This window comes from Plecotus auritus (assembly GCF_963455305.1).
Source record: "Plecotus auritus genome assembly, chromosome: 3".
Classification (NCBI taxonomy): domain Eukaryota; kingdom Metazoa; phylum Chordata; class Mammalia; order Chiroptera; family Vespertilionidae; genus Plecotus; species Plecotus auritus.
The window spans coordinates 177,391,230-177,408,249 of NC_137772.1; the positions used below are offsets into that span (position 1 = coordinate 177,391,230).

General features: G+C 44.9%; 1 protein-coding gene and 1 pseudogene across 2 annotated transcripts; one reads left to right on the forward strand and one right to left on the reverse strand.

The window, feature by feature from the left end:
- Positions 1–976: 976 nt before the first annotated feature.
- Positions 977–4,738, forward strand: TUBA1B (tubulin alpha 1b). Its single transcript, XM_080662845.1, has 4 exons — positions 977–1,206; positions 2,732–2,954; positions 3,104–3,252; positions 3,583–4,738. The coding sequence occupies exons 1-4, from the start codon at positions 1,204–1,206 to the stop codon at positions 4,561–4,563; spliced, it is 1,356 nt and encodes a 451-aa protein (XP_080518971.1). The 5' UTR covers positions 977–1,203; the 3' UTR covers positions 4,564–4,738.
- A 3,240-nt stretch (positions 4,739–7,978) lies between these two features.
- LOC308244619 (large ribosomal subunit protein eL34-like) lies at positions 7,979–8,332 on the reverse strand (annotated as a pseudogene). Its single transcript has one exon. The product of its transcript is annotated as a large ribosomal subunit protein eL34-like (transcript).
- Between the last annotated feature and the right edge of the window lie 8,688 nt (positions 8,333–17,020).

Below are 17,020 nucleotides of genomic sequence, written 5' to 3' on the forward strand. Positions count from 1 at the left end.
TGAATTTCTACTGTCTTAGGTTTACCTTTTTTGTTACTAATACACTATCACTGGGAGGATATTTTGAGTAGTGTAGTAATAATAATAGGTTTCTGCTAGAACTATTTAAAAGCCACACTATAACCCTAACTAACCTCCTTATGCATTTCCAAGGTTAACAGTGGTCTTGGAATATTCTCCTTAAAGGGGGTGAGGGCGGGGGGCGGTGGAGCGGGGCGTGTCTACTCACTATAATCTGGGACTCCTGGCACTAAACTATAACCACTAATCTATTTTGACACAACACAACGCACTTATTATATAAAGAGTTTTACGAAACTAACATAAGGAATCCTTAGTTTCTAATATCCTTCCGTGTCTATTTCGTCTCTACCCAAGTGTGTCTTCAACTCAGCTACTCAAGTGTCTTTAAATCTCCCTTTGTAAAAGCCCCTAGGGCTACTCCATAAAGTTGCTGGTTGAGGTCCAAAAAGGGTGCCCTTTTAAAAACTGTTTGGATGTTAAATGCTTTGAATGACTGTTTTGCTTCCAACGTTTGATACCTTTAAAGAACAAGTCATTACAGTAAACCAAATAGAACTATTCTGTTTCTAAACCTCGAGTACTCCACATTATCAGGGAAGTACAGAATACACTGCCTTTAAAGGAACTGAGAAAAGGAAAAGGCAAAACTCACTGACAAATTGTGGCAACACTGAACGTAATCAGCTGAGCTACCCGGACCAGAAGTTTCTGCATTTCATAGTCTTCCTCTTTAAAATTGTACAGTTTTAAGTCTTGGCGTTGGTCCAAATTAAGGCAAGCTTCCTCTCGCATTCCCAGGATGGTTTGTTTCAGAACCCTGCCCTGCACGCCCTCCGCCCAGCCCCGGCAGCCATGCGCCGTAGACTGCGGCACCCGAGCTTGCGGCCCGCAGGCGCGGAGGACCCCGCCCCGCTGGGCCGGCGCGGGGAGGGGGCTCCGGGCCCGGGCGCCCGCCTCTGCGGCGGCGGAGCAAGGCACCGAGTGGGCGCGCCGGGCCGGGGGAGGGGCCCGCGGCCGTGGCACCGCCCGTGCCCGCCCGCCCCTCCCCGAAACCCTACATAAGCGACTCCGGCGCCTCCCCCGCCTCAGTGCGTTACTTACCTCGACTCTTAGCTTGTCGGGAACAGTAACCGGGACTTGGTGTCTACTCCTGTTTCCTGCGCTTGCAAACCCGCAGCCATGGTGAGTGGGCCGCATGCGTTTTCCCTCGCTGGGGAAAATAGGGAAAAACAAGCTAGGGTTGCGGAGGGCCTCTAACTAGAGAGGGCTGAGACCCGCGCTGTCCATCTGGAGGGCAAAAAAATGAGGTAAGAGCCAAGGGTGGGAGTAGAGCGGCTCCGGTTTGTGGAGAAAAGCTGGGTCCATAAATGGAGCCCCCCCCCCCCCCGCCTTTTTTTCTTGCACTCTGGAAGGGGATGACGGCGCGCCGGCTCCTTCCACCGTGGTTAGGGTTCTTATTTAGCCCCTCACCGCAGAGCGCGGCGCTCCAAGACCCTTCATACAGTCTTTTCCCACGCGTTCCCATCCCCCTTCACTTCCCCCGCCTTAGCCTGGCGCGCGCGGGCTTCCCCCGCCCTCACTTCCTCTTCGGCGCGAAAAGCGGAGGCGGGAAGGAAGCTGACTCAAAAGCGCACGCGCGACCGTTACCTTCCCGCCGGGGAGCTGCGGGAGACCGCCACTGCAGCCTGCGCGTGCGCGCTGGGGCGCTGCGGGTCTGGCTGGATGGTGTCTCCTGTTACCCTAGATATTTTGTGTGTGTGTGTTAATGAAAGCAGTAAGATGAATATAGAGGAAGGCTCCTTGTCCGTGTGCTGCACCATGCCAGTGTATTAGGACAATCACCTCCCCATCTGCCCCTCCTTGGCCTCTCAGCTACGTCAGGAATGCTTGTGGGGACAGGTGGTGGTGGTGGTGGTGAGGGATTTTGAAGCAACTGAAATCCGATCTTGGTCCAGATATGCGGCGCGGATAATCCCCTGTGTGCCCTGACAGATGTGGAGGTGCTGGGTTGAGCCCAACGCCTGCGGGCCCTGAGGATGGTTGGCCACGGCTGCCCTTCTGCAGACGTGGCTGGTTGTCCGTGCCTCTGCAGCTGCGCGCCCCCGCCGGGCCCCAGTGGGCGCGCACACCTAAAACTGCTCATTCATCCTGTGTCGCAGAGCCCGGCCCCGGGCCAGACGTTTCCTCTTCACTGCTCTGGCCACGTGCTTCCTGTCCTGGGAGCTGCCCGGAAATCTAGTCTAAAATGGTATTCTGAGCCTGAGTGCTGGACAAACGGCCTCCTCTCTATCTTGGTCCTTCAAAGGAGAAAGCTCTGACTAAGGTCTCTCCTTGGTTTACAGGGGGAAAAGAAATTCATTAAAAGCAATGTAGATCAAAACATACAGTGGTTCCCTAGAAAAAAAGTTTTACACTTTAATTTGTTATAAAAGAGGCAATTAGTTGCCTGGCTGGTGTGGCTCAGTGGTTGACTGTTGTTGACCCAGATTCCCAGTTAGGGTACATGCCTGGGTTGCAGGTTCAATCCCTGGTAGAGGGTGTGCAGGAGGCAGGCAATCAATGATGTTCCTCTCTAAAAAATCAATGAAAACATTTTTAAAAACCCAGGCAATTAGTAAGATTAAGATTCCATACATGTATTGTTCTGTTTCACAGACAATCCTGGATTAGTTTCATCCTGGTTTTTCTTTTTTTCTCTTTTCCACAGCGTGAGTGCATCTCCATCCATGTTGGCCAGGCTGGTGTCCAGATCGGCAATGCCTGCTGGGAGCTCTACTGCCTGGAACATGGCATCCAGCCCGATGGCCAGATGCCAAGTGACAAGACCATTGGTGGGGGAGATGACTCCTTCAACACCTTCTTCAGTGAGACAGGCGCTGGCAAGCATGTGCCCAGGGCAGTGTTTGTAGACCTGGAACCCACAGTCATTGGTGAGTTGACCTCAGTAACCCAAGTAAGACACCTGCCCCCCCGGGGTCTGGGACACGAGGTGTGTCCAGTGGGTTCCGTTGAGGCCTTGGGGTTGAGCAGGCTTGTGCAGGTTGTTAGTGATGGGTGGCTGCTTTGGTTCCCTTTGCAGATGAAGTTCGCACTGGTACCTACCGCCAGCTCTTCCACCCTGAGCAGCTGATCACAGGCAAGGAAGATGCTGCCAATAACTATGCCCGTGGACACTACACCATTGGCAAGGAGATCATTGACCTCGTCCTGGACCGAATTCGGAAACTGGTATGTTTCTTCCCAAGAATAAAGAAATTAATGAGCCTAAGGAAGACATTTAAAGTATGCTCTTTTTTTTTTTCCAAACACAGAATTGAAATGTAATAGAGTGGGAGATGAATTATTCCTTTGTTTGTTAAAACATGAATTATTTGAAATCATTTCATAATTTTTAATGAAGGAATATTTTTAGTTAATAAATGCTAAGTTATTCCAGAAAGGCCTACATTTTTTTAAAGTGTTTCCTGTCAAAATAAGATTTAGATCATTGGAATGTATGAAAAGTGAAAATACATCACAAAAAGCAATAACTGTGTTTCCTCTATTCTTTTCTGACAGGCTGACCAGTGCACAGGCCTTCAGGGCTTCTTGGTTTTCCACAGCTTTGGTGGGGGAACTGGTTCTGGGTTCACCTCCCTGCTGATGGAACGTCTCTCTGTTGATTATGGCAAGAAGTCCAAGCTGGAGTTCTCCATTTACCCAGCCCCCCAGGTCTCCACAGCTGTAGTTGAGCCCTACAACTCCATCCTCACCACCCACACCACCCTGGAACACTCTGATTGTGCCTTCATGGTTGACAACGAGGCCATCTATGACATCTGTCGTAGAAACCTCGATATTGAGCGCCCAACCTACACTAACCTTAACCGCCTTATAAGCCAGATTGTGTCCTCCATCACTGCATCCCTCAGGTTTGATGGGGCCCTGAATGTTGATCTGACTGAATTCCAGACCAACCTGGTGCCCTATCCCCGCATCCACTTCCCTCTGGCCACATATGCCCCTGTCATCTCTGCTGAGAAAGCCTACCATGAACAGCTTTCTGTAGCAGAAATCACCAATGCGTGCTTTGAGCCAGCCAACCAGATGGTGAAATGTGACCCTCGCCATGGTAAATACATGGCTTGCTGCCTGTTGTACCGTGGTGACGTGGTCCCCAAAGATGTCAATGCTGCCATTGCCACCATCAAGACCAAGCGCAGCATCCAGTTTGTGGACTGGTGCCCCACCGGCTTCAAAGTTGGCATTAATTACCAGCCTCCCACTGTGGTCCCTGGTGGAGACCTGGCCAAAGTACAGCGAGCTGTGTGCATGCTGAGCAACACCACAGCTATTGCTGAGGCCTGGGCTCGCCTGGACCACAAGTTTGACCTGATGTATGCCAAGCGTGCCTTTGTCCACTGGTACGTAGGTGAGGGCATGGAGGAAGGAGAGTTTTCTGAGGCCCGTGAGGACATGGCTGCCCTTGAGAAGGATTATGAGGAAGTTGGTGTGGATTCTGTTGAAGGAGAGGGTGAGGAAGAAGGAGAGGAATACTAATTCCTTTCAGCCCTGCAACATGTCATACTCAGAACTTCAGGTTCAACAGCTGACAGTCATTAAAGCTTTCTGGTTAGATTTTCTTCGCTTTTACCTGTAATCATGTCTGCCTTTTTTCATGTATACCTGTACAATTTTCCCTTCATGTTTAAAAGTAAAGACATGGAGAAAGAAAGTTTGACTTCTGTCCTTTTTTCTAAGTTGATTTTTCTATACTTGGAGGATAGAGACAGCAACAAGGTGGGAATACTAAACTCACTTCTGTCTAGCTGCTACTGTGAAGAGAAACGAGCACACTAGTCTGGAAAAGCAGAGCTTGGTTCTAATGTACTGAAAGTCATTCTGCTTAATCTAGTTCTTGAAATTATTGGGTAATAACTAATGAGTTAGCAATAACAAGTACAGGCATTCCTGGTTTTACTGTACTTCAGTTTGTGGGTTGTTTTTTTTTTTAAACAAATTGAACAAAAGAACCTCCAGTAAAAAGACTGCAGATATTGTGATGCTTTATTGCAATCTGGAACCAAGCCTACAATGTCTCCAAGGCATGTCTATAAATCTATTTGAATCTCCTGCAAATATTGACTTGTTAAAAAGTTAGGTGCATTTGTGGATGAGCACTGCTTTACTACATGGTTGTAAATGTTAAGAGCATACATAATCAAGTATATAATTGGCTACATCAAAAGGAATCTAGAAATAGGATTTAACCTAGAAGGAAATATACATTTCAAATTTAGAAAGCATAGGGACAAGTAAGAATGCGGAAGATGTTGCCATCTTAACTGGTTTAAAAGTAGGAAAGACCAAAAATTTCCCAAGTTTTTTTGTAGCCCATAAATACTATACACAGGGTGGGGTAAAAGTAGGTTTACAGTTTGTATGGAAAATAAGTTTTTCGTGCCCTGTTGGTGTGGCTCAGCAGTTGAGCATCAACCCTTGAACCAGGAAGTCAGATTCCTGGTCAGGGTACATGCCCAGGTTGCAGGCTTGATCCCCAATAGGAGGCATGCAGGAGGCAGCTGATGAATGATTCTCATCATTGATGTTTCGCCCTCTCTAAAATCAGTAGAAACATATTTCTTAAAAATAATTTTTGTGTACTCAAACTATAAACCTACTTTTGTCCCACTCTGTATCTACAAAATAGTTGTTCCCTAGCTTCTGAAGGGAATAATCTGAATTGGCATAGACATTAAAGAAAAAGTTCTGCCCTGGCCGGTTTGGCTCGGTGGATAGAGTGTCAGCCTGCGGACTGAGAGGTCCCAGGTTCGATTCCGGTCAAGGGCACATGCCTAGGTTGCAGGCTTGATCCCCAGTGGTTGATGATTGATGATTCTCTCTCATCATTGATGTTTCTGTCTTCCTCTCTGAAATCAATAAAAATATTTTTTAAAAGAGAAAGAAAGCTCTGATGGGTAGCACAGCTGGCCTAGCATAGCAACACAAGTGGAGCCACCCCAGTCCCCAGGGGAAGGCAAATGCCAGGGCTTTAAACTGGGTTAATAACCAAATGGGAATTATGGTTTTGAGTTAATTCAGTGGGAAGACCATCTTGAAATGTTTGAAAACCCTTTGAAATGTCCCAGTTCTTTCTGCAAAACAAGAGGGAAAGGTAGGGTAGAGCCTCGCAAGCAGCAGCAAACCAATGCAGAGGCAAGCAATACTCAGTGCAAAAGGTGCCATGATGCTTTTTCAGAGTTCTGAGGCACAAGGCAGGAACAGGATTAAGAAGCCAGTGTTTCAACTGTAATATTTTATTTTGGGGTGAGGACCATTGCTTTTTTAAGAAAAAAGCCAGTTTGGCTCAGTGGATAGAGCATCAGCAGACTGAAGAGTCCCAGGTTCAATTCTGATCAAGGGCATGAACTTTGGTTGGTTGCAGGGTCGTCCCTGACCCTGGTTGGTCGGGACTCCAGAAGCAACCAATCGATGTGTCTCTCTCACATCAACATTTCTCTCTCTCTCTCCAGCTCCCTTCCACTCTCTCTAAAAATCAATGGAAAAATATCCTCAGGTGAGGATTAACAACAACAACAAAAAAGAAAAAGAGAAGAAAAATTATGTGTAGTAAGGCAAATGTTAAAATGACAAGCTTGGGTTGTAGGTACATAGGTGTTTGTGATTTATTACCTGTTACTGCATAGCAAATTGCTCAAAAACTTTGTGGCTCAAAACAATGTGTATTACCTCATGCAATTTCAGAGGGTCAGTAATTCATGAGCAGCTTGGCTTGATGGTCTGTCTTGGGGTTTCTCACAAGGATGAAGTCATGTGACACTTAACAGGCTGGAGGATTCAGTTCCAAGGTGGTTCACATGCCTGGCAAGATAGTGCTAGTTGTTGGCTGGTGGCCTTAGTTCTTCACATTGACCTCTCCATGGGGCTCCTTGAGTGTCCACAATATGGCAGTAGGCTTCCCCTAGAATGAGCAATCCAAGAGAGGGCAAGATAGAAACCATAATGTCTTCCCATTTTCTACAGTTCAAACTCGAATTTCAGTATTTTTTATTGTCTTTTAAGCTGTCCTTTAGAAGAGACACCTATCCACACTCCTGAACTATCCTATCCCCTTTATACCTTAATTATTTAGTTATTATTCCAACTTGCTGCTAAAATTCAGTATTTACCTCTGTCCCCTCTGTACCTGATCATCTTATATATCAAGACGATGTCTAGCCCTGACTGAGAAGCTCAGTTGGTTGGAGCATCGCTCCAATACACCACGGTTTCAGGTTCAATCCCCAGTCAGGGCACATACAAGAATCAACCAATGAATCCATACATAAGTGGAACAACAAATCCATGTTTCTCCCTCTTTTCCTCTCTCTAAAATCAATACATTTTTTAAAATGTGGTTATTAAAAAGAAAAAGACGACTAGTAGTTGACTAGCAGTAATCAAAGCTTGAAATACCAAGTGTGTGACATGGAAGGGATGGCTAAATGACATGCTAAGGCACCCGGGAAATGCTACCAAGCATTCTTTTAGGGGAGCACTGGGGCCTTATTATCTACATCTTTGCTCCAGCAGCAAGCACTGTGCCTAGTAATGCTTATGGCCCACAGAATGCTCCAAGGGAGGTAAAAATAATGATTATTTCCTCTTAAGCCAGATTCTTCTTACTTTATTATTTTTTATTTCAGAGAGAGAGAGAGAGGGGAACATCAATGATGAGAGAGAATCCCTGATTCACTGCCTCCTGCATGCCCCCACTGGGGATCGAGCCCCCTACCCAGGCATGTGCCCTGACCAGAATCAAACAGTGACCCCCTGGTTCATAGGTCCACACTCAACCACTGAGCCACAGTGGCCAGGCCAGGCCCAGGTCTCTCTCTCTCTCTCTCTCTTTTTGTTTTTTTTTAATAGAATGAGACTTTTGTTTTTATTGCTGAAAAAAGCTTCATTTTTAAATTTATTTAGCTTTCTGACTCTGTGCTTGTGCTTTCAACACTTTCACAATGATTTTCTGCTCCTCAATAAGGAAACCACACTTGATCCTGTCATGGACACATTTAGCACACATGGATCCACCATAGGCCCTGCTGACGTGTTTTTTGTTTTAGACAACCTCATTAGAACTTTAGGTCTCACAGCACGAGCTCCGCAAAGTCGGCCTGGGCACACACCACATGCAGATTTTGGTGCTTTCCCAACCTTCTTGGTATAAAGGTAAACAATTCTATTACCAGGGGGTTGGGACAATCTAGTTTTGTTAGAGGCTGTATTTGTAGGACAGCCTCTGATGAAATGTCAAACGCTGGACCATGGTGAATACCTAAACTGAAGTCACCATACCCGGAAGAGGCCAGGCCCAGGACTCTTTAAGCACTTCCTGAGGTGAGTCTCAGGGTGGAGAGGCCTAGGGAACAGAGAGAAACACTTGACCTCTTGTTCTGTCACTAGGCAGGTTCTCAATCTTCTGGCCCTATTTTCCCTTTTACACTATAGATTTCTACCCTGCCCTTCTCAGTAGGGAGTGGCAAATAGGGCAATTGAGTCTTGGACTTGTAAGCTTAGAGATGTATGTCCAAGCTTGAGAGATGAGCAAAGCATCCTAAACCAAGATGCCAAGAAAGAGCCATTTACTCAGAAAAGAAAGAAATAGAAGTAAAAGCCTAATGAGGGCTTACTTAGAGATGGCAAGGATAATAATAATGAGAATTAACCTTAACATCAACACCTTCAATTTACTACCTACCCACTTATTTCTCTTTATTCTCACCTGAGGATATGTTCTTATTGATTTTATTTATTTTTTTTGAGCTTTTTTTTAAAAAATATATTTTATTGATTTTTTTTTTTTTACAGAGAGGAAAGGAGAGGGATAGAGAGTTAGAAACATCGATGAGAGAGAAACATCGATTCAGCTGCCTCTTGCACACTCCCTACTGGGGTTGTGCCCGCAACCAAGGTACATGCCCTTGACCAGAATCGAACCTGGGACCCTTCAGTCTGCAGGCCTATGCTCTATCCACTGAGCCAAACCGGTTAGGGCTGTTCTTATTGATTTTAGAGGAAGCGGGGGAGGGAGGGAGAGAGAGAGAGAGGAAAAAAACAACAACCATCAATCAGTTGCCTCCTGTTCGCACTAGACCAGGGATTGAACTACAACCTAGGTATGTGCCTGACCAGAAATCAAACCTGCAACCTTTTTGATGTATGGGACGACATTCCTACCAACTGAGCCACTGCGCTGGGGCCCTCCCACTTTTTTTTTTTTTTTTTTTTTTTTTTTAACACCAGAATGCTTAAATACCTTCCCAATCCAGCATTCTTGGCCTCATTTTTAAAAATTTTTTATTTATTGATTAATTTTTTTTAATAAAATGTGGCAGGTGTTCACTGAGATGCCCAGAGCTCTTCTTTTTTTCTTTTTTTTAAATATATTTTATTGATTTTTTTACAGAGAGGAAGGGAGAGGGATAGAGAGTTAAAACATCGATGAGAGAGAAACATCGATCAGCTGCCTCCTGCACACCCCCTACTGAGGATGTGCCCATAACCAAGGTACATGTCCTTGACCGGAATCGAACCTGGGACCCTTCAGTCCGCAGGCTGACGCACTATCCACTGAGCCAAACCGGTCACGGCTGATTGATTTTTAAGAGAGACAGACAGCAATTTGTTCCACTTATTTTTTAAAAAAATATATTTTTATTGATATCAGAAAGGAAGGGAGAGGGGGAGATAGAAACATCAATGATGAGAGATAACCACTGATTGGCTGACTCCTGCATGCCTCTTACTGGGGATGGAGCCTGCAACCTGGGCATGAGCCCTGGACTGGAATCAAACCCAGGACCCTTGAGTCCACAGGCCAACACTCTATCCACTGAGCCAACCAGCTAGGGCTGTTCCACTTATTTATGCATTCACTGGTTGATTCCTTTATGTGCCCTGAACGGTGATTGAACCCAAAACCCTGACATATAGGGAGATGCTCCAACCAGCTTAGTTACCTGGCCAGGGCTTAGCATCACTTATTTGCAGATGACAGATTTTAATTTTTTAAAAATATGTTTTTAGTGATTTCAGAGAAAGGAAGGGAAAGAGAGAGAGAAACATCAATGATGAGCGAGAATAATCAATCAGTTTCCTTCCAACCTGGGATAGAGCCTATAACCCAGCACCCCGACCAAGAATCGAAATTCGACCTCCTAGTTCAGTGGTCGGCAAACTCATTAGTCAACAGAGCGGCAAACCGCGGCTCGCGAGCCGCAGTTTGCCGACCACTGTCCTAGTTCATGGGTCGACACTCAACCACTGAGCCACACCAGCCAGGTGCAGATGGCAGATTTAATTGGGAAGAAGAAGGGAAGTGATACCACAGCCCAGTGTCCTGCCTTGTAGGACCAGGTGCCTTAAATATTGCCTGCCAGAAGATACGAGGCAATAAGGGTCTTTCAGCCCTATGAAGGACCAGGATTGTGATTTAGAGACACATTCAGATTAAGAGGCTTGAGGGAGAGAGGTTAAATGCCATTTCCCCCTCCCAATCCCATCAAATTCCTGGCAAATTCCTTAATGCCCTGCAGATGGCACCACTGACAAGGAGTTCTCTGCCCAGAAGTGCTGAGCTCAGATTTGTGAACTCTGCCCTGGCTGTCACCTGGGTGCTGAACCTAAAAGATGTACAACAAACAGGAAGTGACTGACCTGGCATCCCTAGCATTCACATGCTTGCCACTTTTTGTTTTGTCCATTCCTAGAGCCAGCTGGAACTCGTGCAAGGTCATTGTGAATCAGACAGCCACAGCAAACCCCACACCCAAGGAGCTTTTAACCTCAGCTTCTGCCTCTAGGGTGCTTCCCAGTGTGGGATAGGTATAAAAACATGGCCCTTTGCCAAAACCGGTTTAGTTCAGTGGATAGAGCGTCAGCCTGCCGACTGAAGGGTCCCAGGTTCGATTCTGGTCAAGGGCATGTACCTTGGTTGCAGGCACATCCCCAGTAGGGGGTGTGCAGGAGGCAGCTGATTGATGTTTCTCTCTCATCGATGTTTCTGACTCTCTATCTCTTTTCTTTTTTTTTTTTTTAAACAGTTGACTCTTTTCTTTTCTTTTTTTTTAAATATATTTTATTGATTTTTTACAGAGAGGAAGGAAGAAGGATAGATAGTCAGAAACATCGATGAGAGAGAAACATCGATCAGCTGCCTCTTGCACACCTCCTACTGGGGATGTGCCCGCAACCAAGTTACATGCCCTTGACCGGAATCGAACCCGGGACCTTTCAGTCCGCAGGCTGACGCTCTATCCACTGAGCCAAACCGGTTTTGGCTCTCTATCTCTTTTCCTTCCTCTCTGTAAAAAATCAATAAAATATATTTTTAAAAAAATAAAAAAAAGCCACAAAAAAAAAACATGGCCTTGGAGTCAACAAGGGGTAATGAAGGAGTATGCTGCCAGATTAATCTGAGCTTAATATTGATTCAAAGTCAATAACCACCTGAGGATGTGGATATATAATCATGTATGTACTGATATCCTTGTGTTGTGAGGGACAGGTTTTTCCTCCCTGCCATCTGGTCCATAAAATGGAATAAATTCTCTATCTTACCCATCCCTCAACTGACCAACCCATCTCCTAACTGACAGCCTGCTATATGTTACTGTGTCCAACTGTGATAAAATCAATCTCATAACCTCAATCCTGCCTAGGTTCTTCCAACACTATTCTCTCTGCCTATATGAAATACTTTTCCCATCCATAACTGATCCCACCCCCTTTGCTCAGTTAACTCATACTCTTCCTTTCATGATGAAAACCCAAGTGTCACCTCATCAAGGATTTGAAGATTAGGTCAAACTAGATCAGATTTTCTAGTATATCTTTTTATAGAATCTTCTATTTTTCTCTTAAAGTATTTTAGAATTCTGTATTTATTTATGTGATTATTTACCTAATATATTTCCCCAACCAGATTTTATATGCTTCATGTCTATTATGCTTACCATTGTATCACCAGTACCTAGCTTGGTGCTTAATTAGTACGTGATTAATAGTTAATAAATATTCTAAGAATTAATTTTGGGCAAGAGCATAAATTCAAAATTTTAATTCTGAAAGCTAGCAAAGACTGCCCTTCCACTGCCTTCCTCTTCCCCTACTTTCCCAGTCCCTATGGTCTAAGATGCCTCAGGAAGACACTATAGGGTAGACAGTGACATCAAATGGAGGTGGAAGATAAAATTGCTACTCTGTTCTAGAGATTCTTTTTAAATAAGAATAAATATCTTGCCCTGGCCGGTGTGGCTCAGTTGGTTGAACATCGTCCTGTGCACCAAAAGGTCACTGATTTGATTCCTAATCAGGACACATGCCCAGGTTGTGTGCTTGATCCCTTGATGTTGCTCTCTCGCATCAATGTTTCTCTCTTTCTCTCCCTCTCCCTTCCTATCTCTCTAAAGATCAACAAAAACATATTTTTTAAAAAAGAGAAGAAGAAATCTCTCAGCCTCTCCCTGGCCCAACTATAGTATCTCATGACACTAACCCGTAGAAACCTCTGCTGCCTCATACTGACCAAATGACTGGGTGCCATGAGACACCTGTGACCAGCTGCCAGAACAGGCTGATGTCACCTTAGACATTCCGTCTATACAACAGTGTGCAAAGCTAGGTAGGTAAGTGTTCCCACCATCTTCTTCACAGACCACCTTACTATGCAAACTGTTTTCCAGTTCTGTGCACCTTAAGAAAGACATGAACAAATAAGAAAGTTTCCTTCAAAGGGTGAGTGGAGTATGTAAGTAAGGGATCCTGGGTACAGCAACTCAGAAAAAATGAGGTTGTTTACTTATTTATTTAAAATACTAGAGGCCCGGTGCATGAAAATTCATGCACTGGAGGGGGGGTCCCTCAGACTGGCCTGCCCCCTCTCACAGCTGGGAGCCCTCAGGGGTGGGAGGCGACCCAGCGATCAGGGGAAGGTGACGCCCCCATCACACCTCTGCTGCTGACACTGCTGGCAGCACAAGCCCCAGCCAGCCCTGGTTACCTGAGCCTCGGGTGGCCCTGGGCAGCTGCCTTCCAAGCCTTGCCTGTGCCTCGGGCCAGCCCTGGGCGGCTGGGGGGCTAAGGGAGGGTCTGGCTGCACCATGCATCTGCTGCCCGCTGGCTTGGCTGAAAGAACTGTGGGACTCCGGCAAAGCTGAGGGGACTGGGCGCCGCCATCTTGCGGCTATGGGCGCTGCCATCTTTGTGATGGCATGATGGTCAATTTTCATATTCACTCTTTATTAGATAGGATTAATCCCATATTGGGGGCTATACCTCATGACCTCATCTAAATCTAATTACCTCCCAAAGGCCCCACCTAGTATAACCATCTCATTTGGGGTTAGGTTTTTAACATATGAATTGGGGTGGGGGTGGGGCACACAAACATTCAGTTCATAGCATAGTTTATAGTATTCTCACCTTAGAGTTGGATGAGTTCTTTCTGAAGACCCAGGAAGTTCTGGGAATAAAACTACCCTAAAGATACTAGTCTTATTGGAATGAACAAGAATTTTTCTGTACTTCTTATGTGTTCTGTGGGAAAATTGGGACATGTAGGTAAGCAAAGAGAAAATGAAAATAACCCATAATCTGAATGGAAAGTTTCTGAAATCTTTGTATTAAAAAAAGGGTAACTTTTCACCTGGCCAGCATTGCTCAGTGGTTGAGCGTCGACCTATGAACCAGATCACGATTTGATTCCCAGTCAGGGCACAGGCCCAGGCTGTGAGCTCAATCCCCAGTGGGGGGAGGCAGCTGAACTATGATTCTCTCTCATTACTAATGTTTCTTCCTCTCCCTTCCTCCCTAAAATCAATAAAAAATACATATTTTTAAAAAGAGGTAACCTTTCCAAATCCCCTCTCCACCCCTCTCACCTCTGCGAGTCGGTGCCTCTGGGCCTTCTGTCTGCGCCTCTCAAGGTGCTATTCAGCAATAAGTCAACATTTGAAAGCTCAAAGGTGACCTCACAGGAAGAAGTAGAACGGTAAACTTTTTATATACAGATGTAGGGTGTTAGGACTCTTCAAGTTTTACCTTTCTATTACACTGAGTATCTAAGCAGTTTAGTAAGGAGAGGAATACAAAAACTGGGGAGATATACTGGGGAAAAGGGAAGCTTCCAAGTCAGATAAGCCAGTTCACATCCCAGCTCCACCACTTACTATTGTAGCTCCTAGCACAAGTTACTTAATCTCTTTGAACAGATTCCTCATCTATACATAAAAAAGTCTACTACCATATTTTTGCACCTCTGAACCTATTGCTTATGTTGAAATATCTATCCCCAAACCTCCAGTGTCATATTTTTCTCACTCAAATTATTATCTCCTATACGTTTTCACAAAATTGTTTTTATATAGTTGGCATATCTCTGAAGTCCTTGAAGGTAAAATTGTGTTGCTAAATTTTACATTTTGAGGACTTGACAGTTACCTACAGTGAGTGTGCAATAAATGTTAATTTGAAACCTTAAAAAATAAAATTAAAAAGTCTACTTAGTAGGATCCTTGTGACATTGAATAAACTAATCTATGTAAAGTATCTGTTAACATTTAGCATTTAGTGAAGGCTCAATCTGGATTATTCCCTTCTCTGTGTTGCTTGCAGATGTTGAAATTTACTCCACAGTCAAGGTGGCCCCTTCCCTACAAAAAATAGATAACTAATCTCTTGGACAGATCTCAAATCTACAAACATTGAGTGTTTACTGTGAGAATTGCACTGGGTTAAGAAATGGGGTTGAAAGGAAAGGAATGAATTAGAAGCCAAATGCAGGGTTCTAGTCCCCTAAGAGGAGAGGAAAGGAGTAAAGACATAAATGGAGGTAAAGTAAAACAATACTTGCTTTAGATAAAGTAGTGGGGGATGGGAAAGAGTCCTCTGAGCAGATAACATTTAAGCTCAAACCTAAAGAAAACAGGAGCCAGCTAAAAGTGAATTGGGAAGGAGAAGAAGGGGGACTTTCAGGCAGAGGAAACAGCAAGTGCAGTGTCCTGAGAAAGGAAAGTTGGCAGGGTCCACCAGAAACTGACCAAAAGCCAGAATGAAGATGCTGCCAAGCTGAAGCAGTAGAGAGGAGATAGCTCACAGGTCACAAAACAGTTGGGCTGACAGTGTAAATGGAAAAACTGGTGAGGTGCTTACCCAAGTAATAGGAGCTGTGGAAGACTGGTACATCCTCCTTCATCTACAGAGCCATAGGTCCTTGCTGCCCAGCTCTGCCAGATCTTCCATTTAACAGGCAGATATCAGCCCTAGCTGGTTTGGATAGAGCGTTGGTCCTCAGACTGAAGGGTCCCGGGTTTGATTCCGATCAAGGGCACATACCTTGGTTGCAAGCTCAATTCCCAGCCCTGGTTGGGGTGTGTCTCTCACATCAATGTTTCTGTCTCTCCCTTTCCCTTCCATTCTCTCTCTTAAAAAAAAAATAAATAAATAAATGAAAAAATATCCCCTGGTGAGGATTAAAAAGAGAGAGAGAGAGAAGAGACAGATATCTGAACTTTTAAGGAGTCATTTTCTGATTTTTTTTAATGTTTGTTCAAATTTGTTAAAAAACAGTGAGACCAACAAAACACAGCATGTTTAATATATCCTCTGAAAGCCTTGTAGGCTTACTTTAAAGCAGGTGAATTTTTAAGTGCAAAGGGGTCACTTTTGAGAGGTTTTGAGATGAGACAAGATTTGATTTGTGTTTTAATAAGATCACTAAATCACATGTGCTTAAAATTAAGATCTGAGACGTGTTAAGCTCCAGAGCCACTTCTCCCTGACAAGCTGTAAGTCCCTCCAGGCAGGGCCTTGACCCATTCATGTTTGTTCCTACAACACACTTAACAGACCCAAGCCATCTGTCTATCCTCTCCATTCAGTGCAGCAGACCCAAGGACCCGGCTAGCTATCTTCTCCTCTTTGTAACTGTGTCTACTCTCTCTCCTGGTTGAAGTTCTGTTTACTTCAGGCTTGGCTGCTAAGAGGAAAATCAGCTCCCAAGGTTCTATTGCAAATCACTGGAGAAACAGAAAAGAGGTAAAAATAACTTGCCCCATGGTTACCAGGGTATAGAATTCACTTGTTAATTCTGGCACCAGATACTAACTGGATGCAGTCTAAGGCCTTTAGAATTGGGCTCTTATTCTTCATTGGGAGGCTTTGCAAAACTCAGCCCTTCTTTTGACTTTCTGCACTGCTTCCTCCAGTTTGGAGGAAGGCTTTGACTTCAGGAAGGTGAGCCTTTTCAAACAATACTTCCAGGGAGACCTCAGGAAGGTAACTTGCATGCCTTAATCATGTGACCTTGGGCACGTGACAACCTCTCACCTTTTTCTAATTTCTGAAATGCTAATCACAACATATTCCTCCTAAAGGTTGTGATATTAAAATGAGATGAAGTCTGTAAAGTGAGTGGTACATAGGTCGGCTGTTTGATTTAGCACCACTCAACAATGGTCCCCTATGGACATTTCCTCACAAAGTTTCAGGAGAATATTTCTGTAGTTCACTATTCAGGTTTGGTTTTGTTTTTTAGTATTTGCTCTAGCACACACTTGGCCATCCCAAAAGTGACTGAGTGAAAACTGGCCGTGAAGGGGGCTCCGCTCCAACATATATACACTTTCAGAAAATGGTGCTATGGACCTTGGATTCCTGGGAAGCGGTAACCTTTCAGAACCCCCATGGAACTGTCACATCCTCCCTGGCTGCCTTGTTCCAAAAGGTTCATTTAACCACGGCCGAACTAAAATTTTAGTCGTTACTAAAATTCTCTCTTCTCAACAGCCGGAGGTGAGACGGTGAGTTTTAGATTGAGCACCGATTGGCTTCAAAGATACCGCCTCCTTTTACGGGGAAAGCCTATCATCGTTTCTCTACCTATGAGCGGCAGCTCTAGAAGCCTATGAGTTTCGCTTTATGAAAGGAACCCGCCCATCCCTTGTGTCGTCATTCT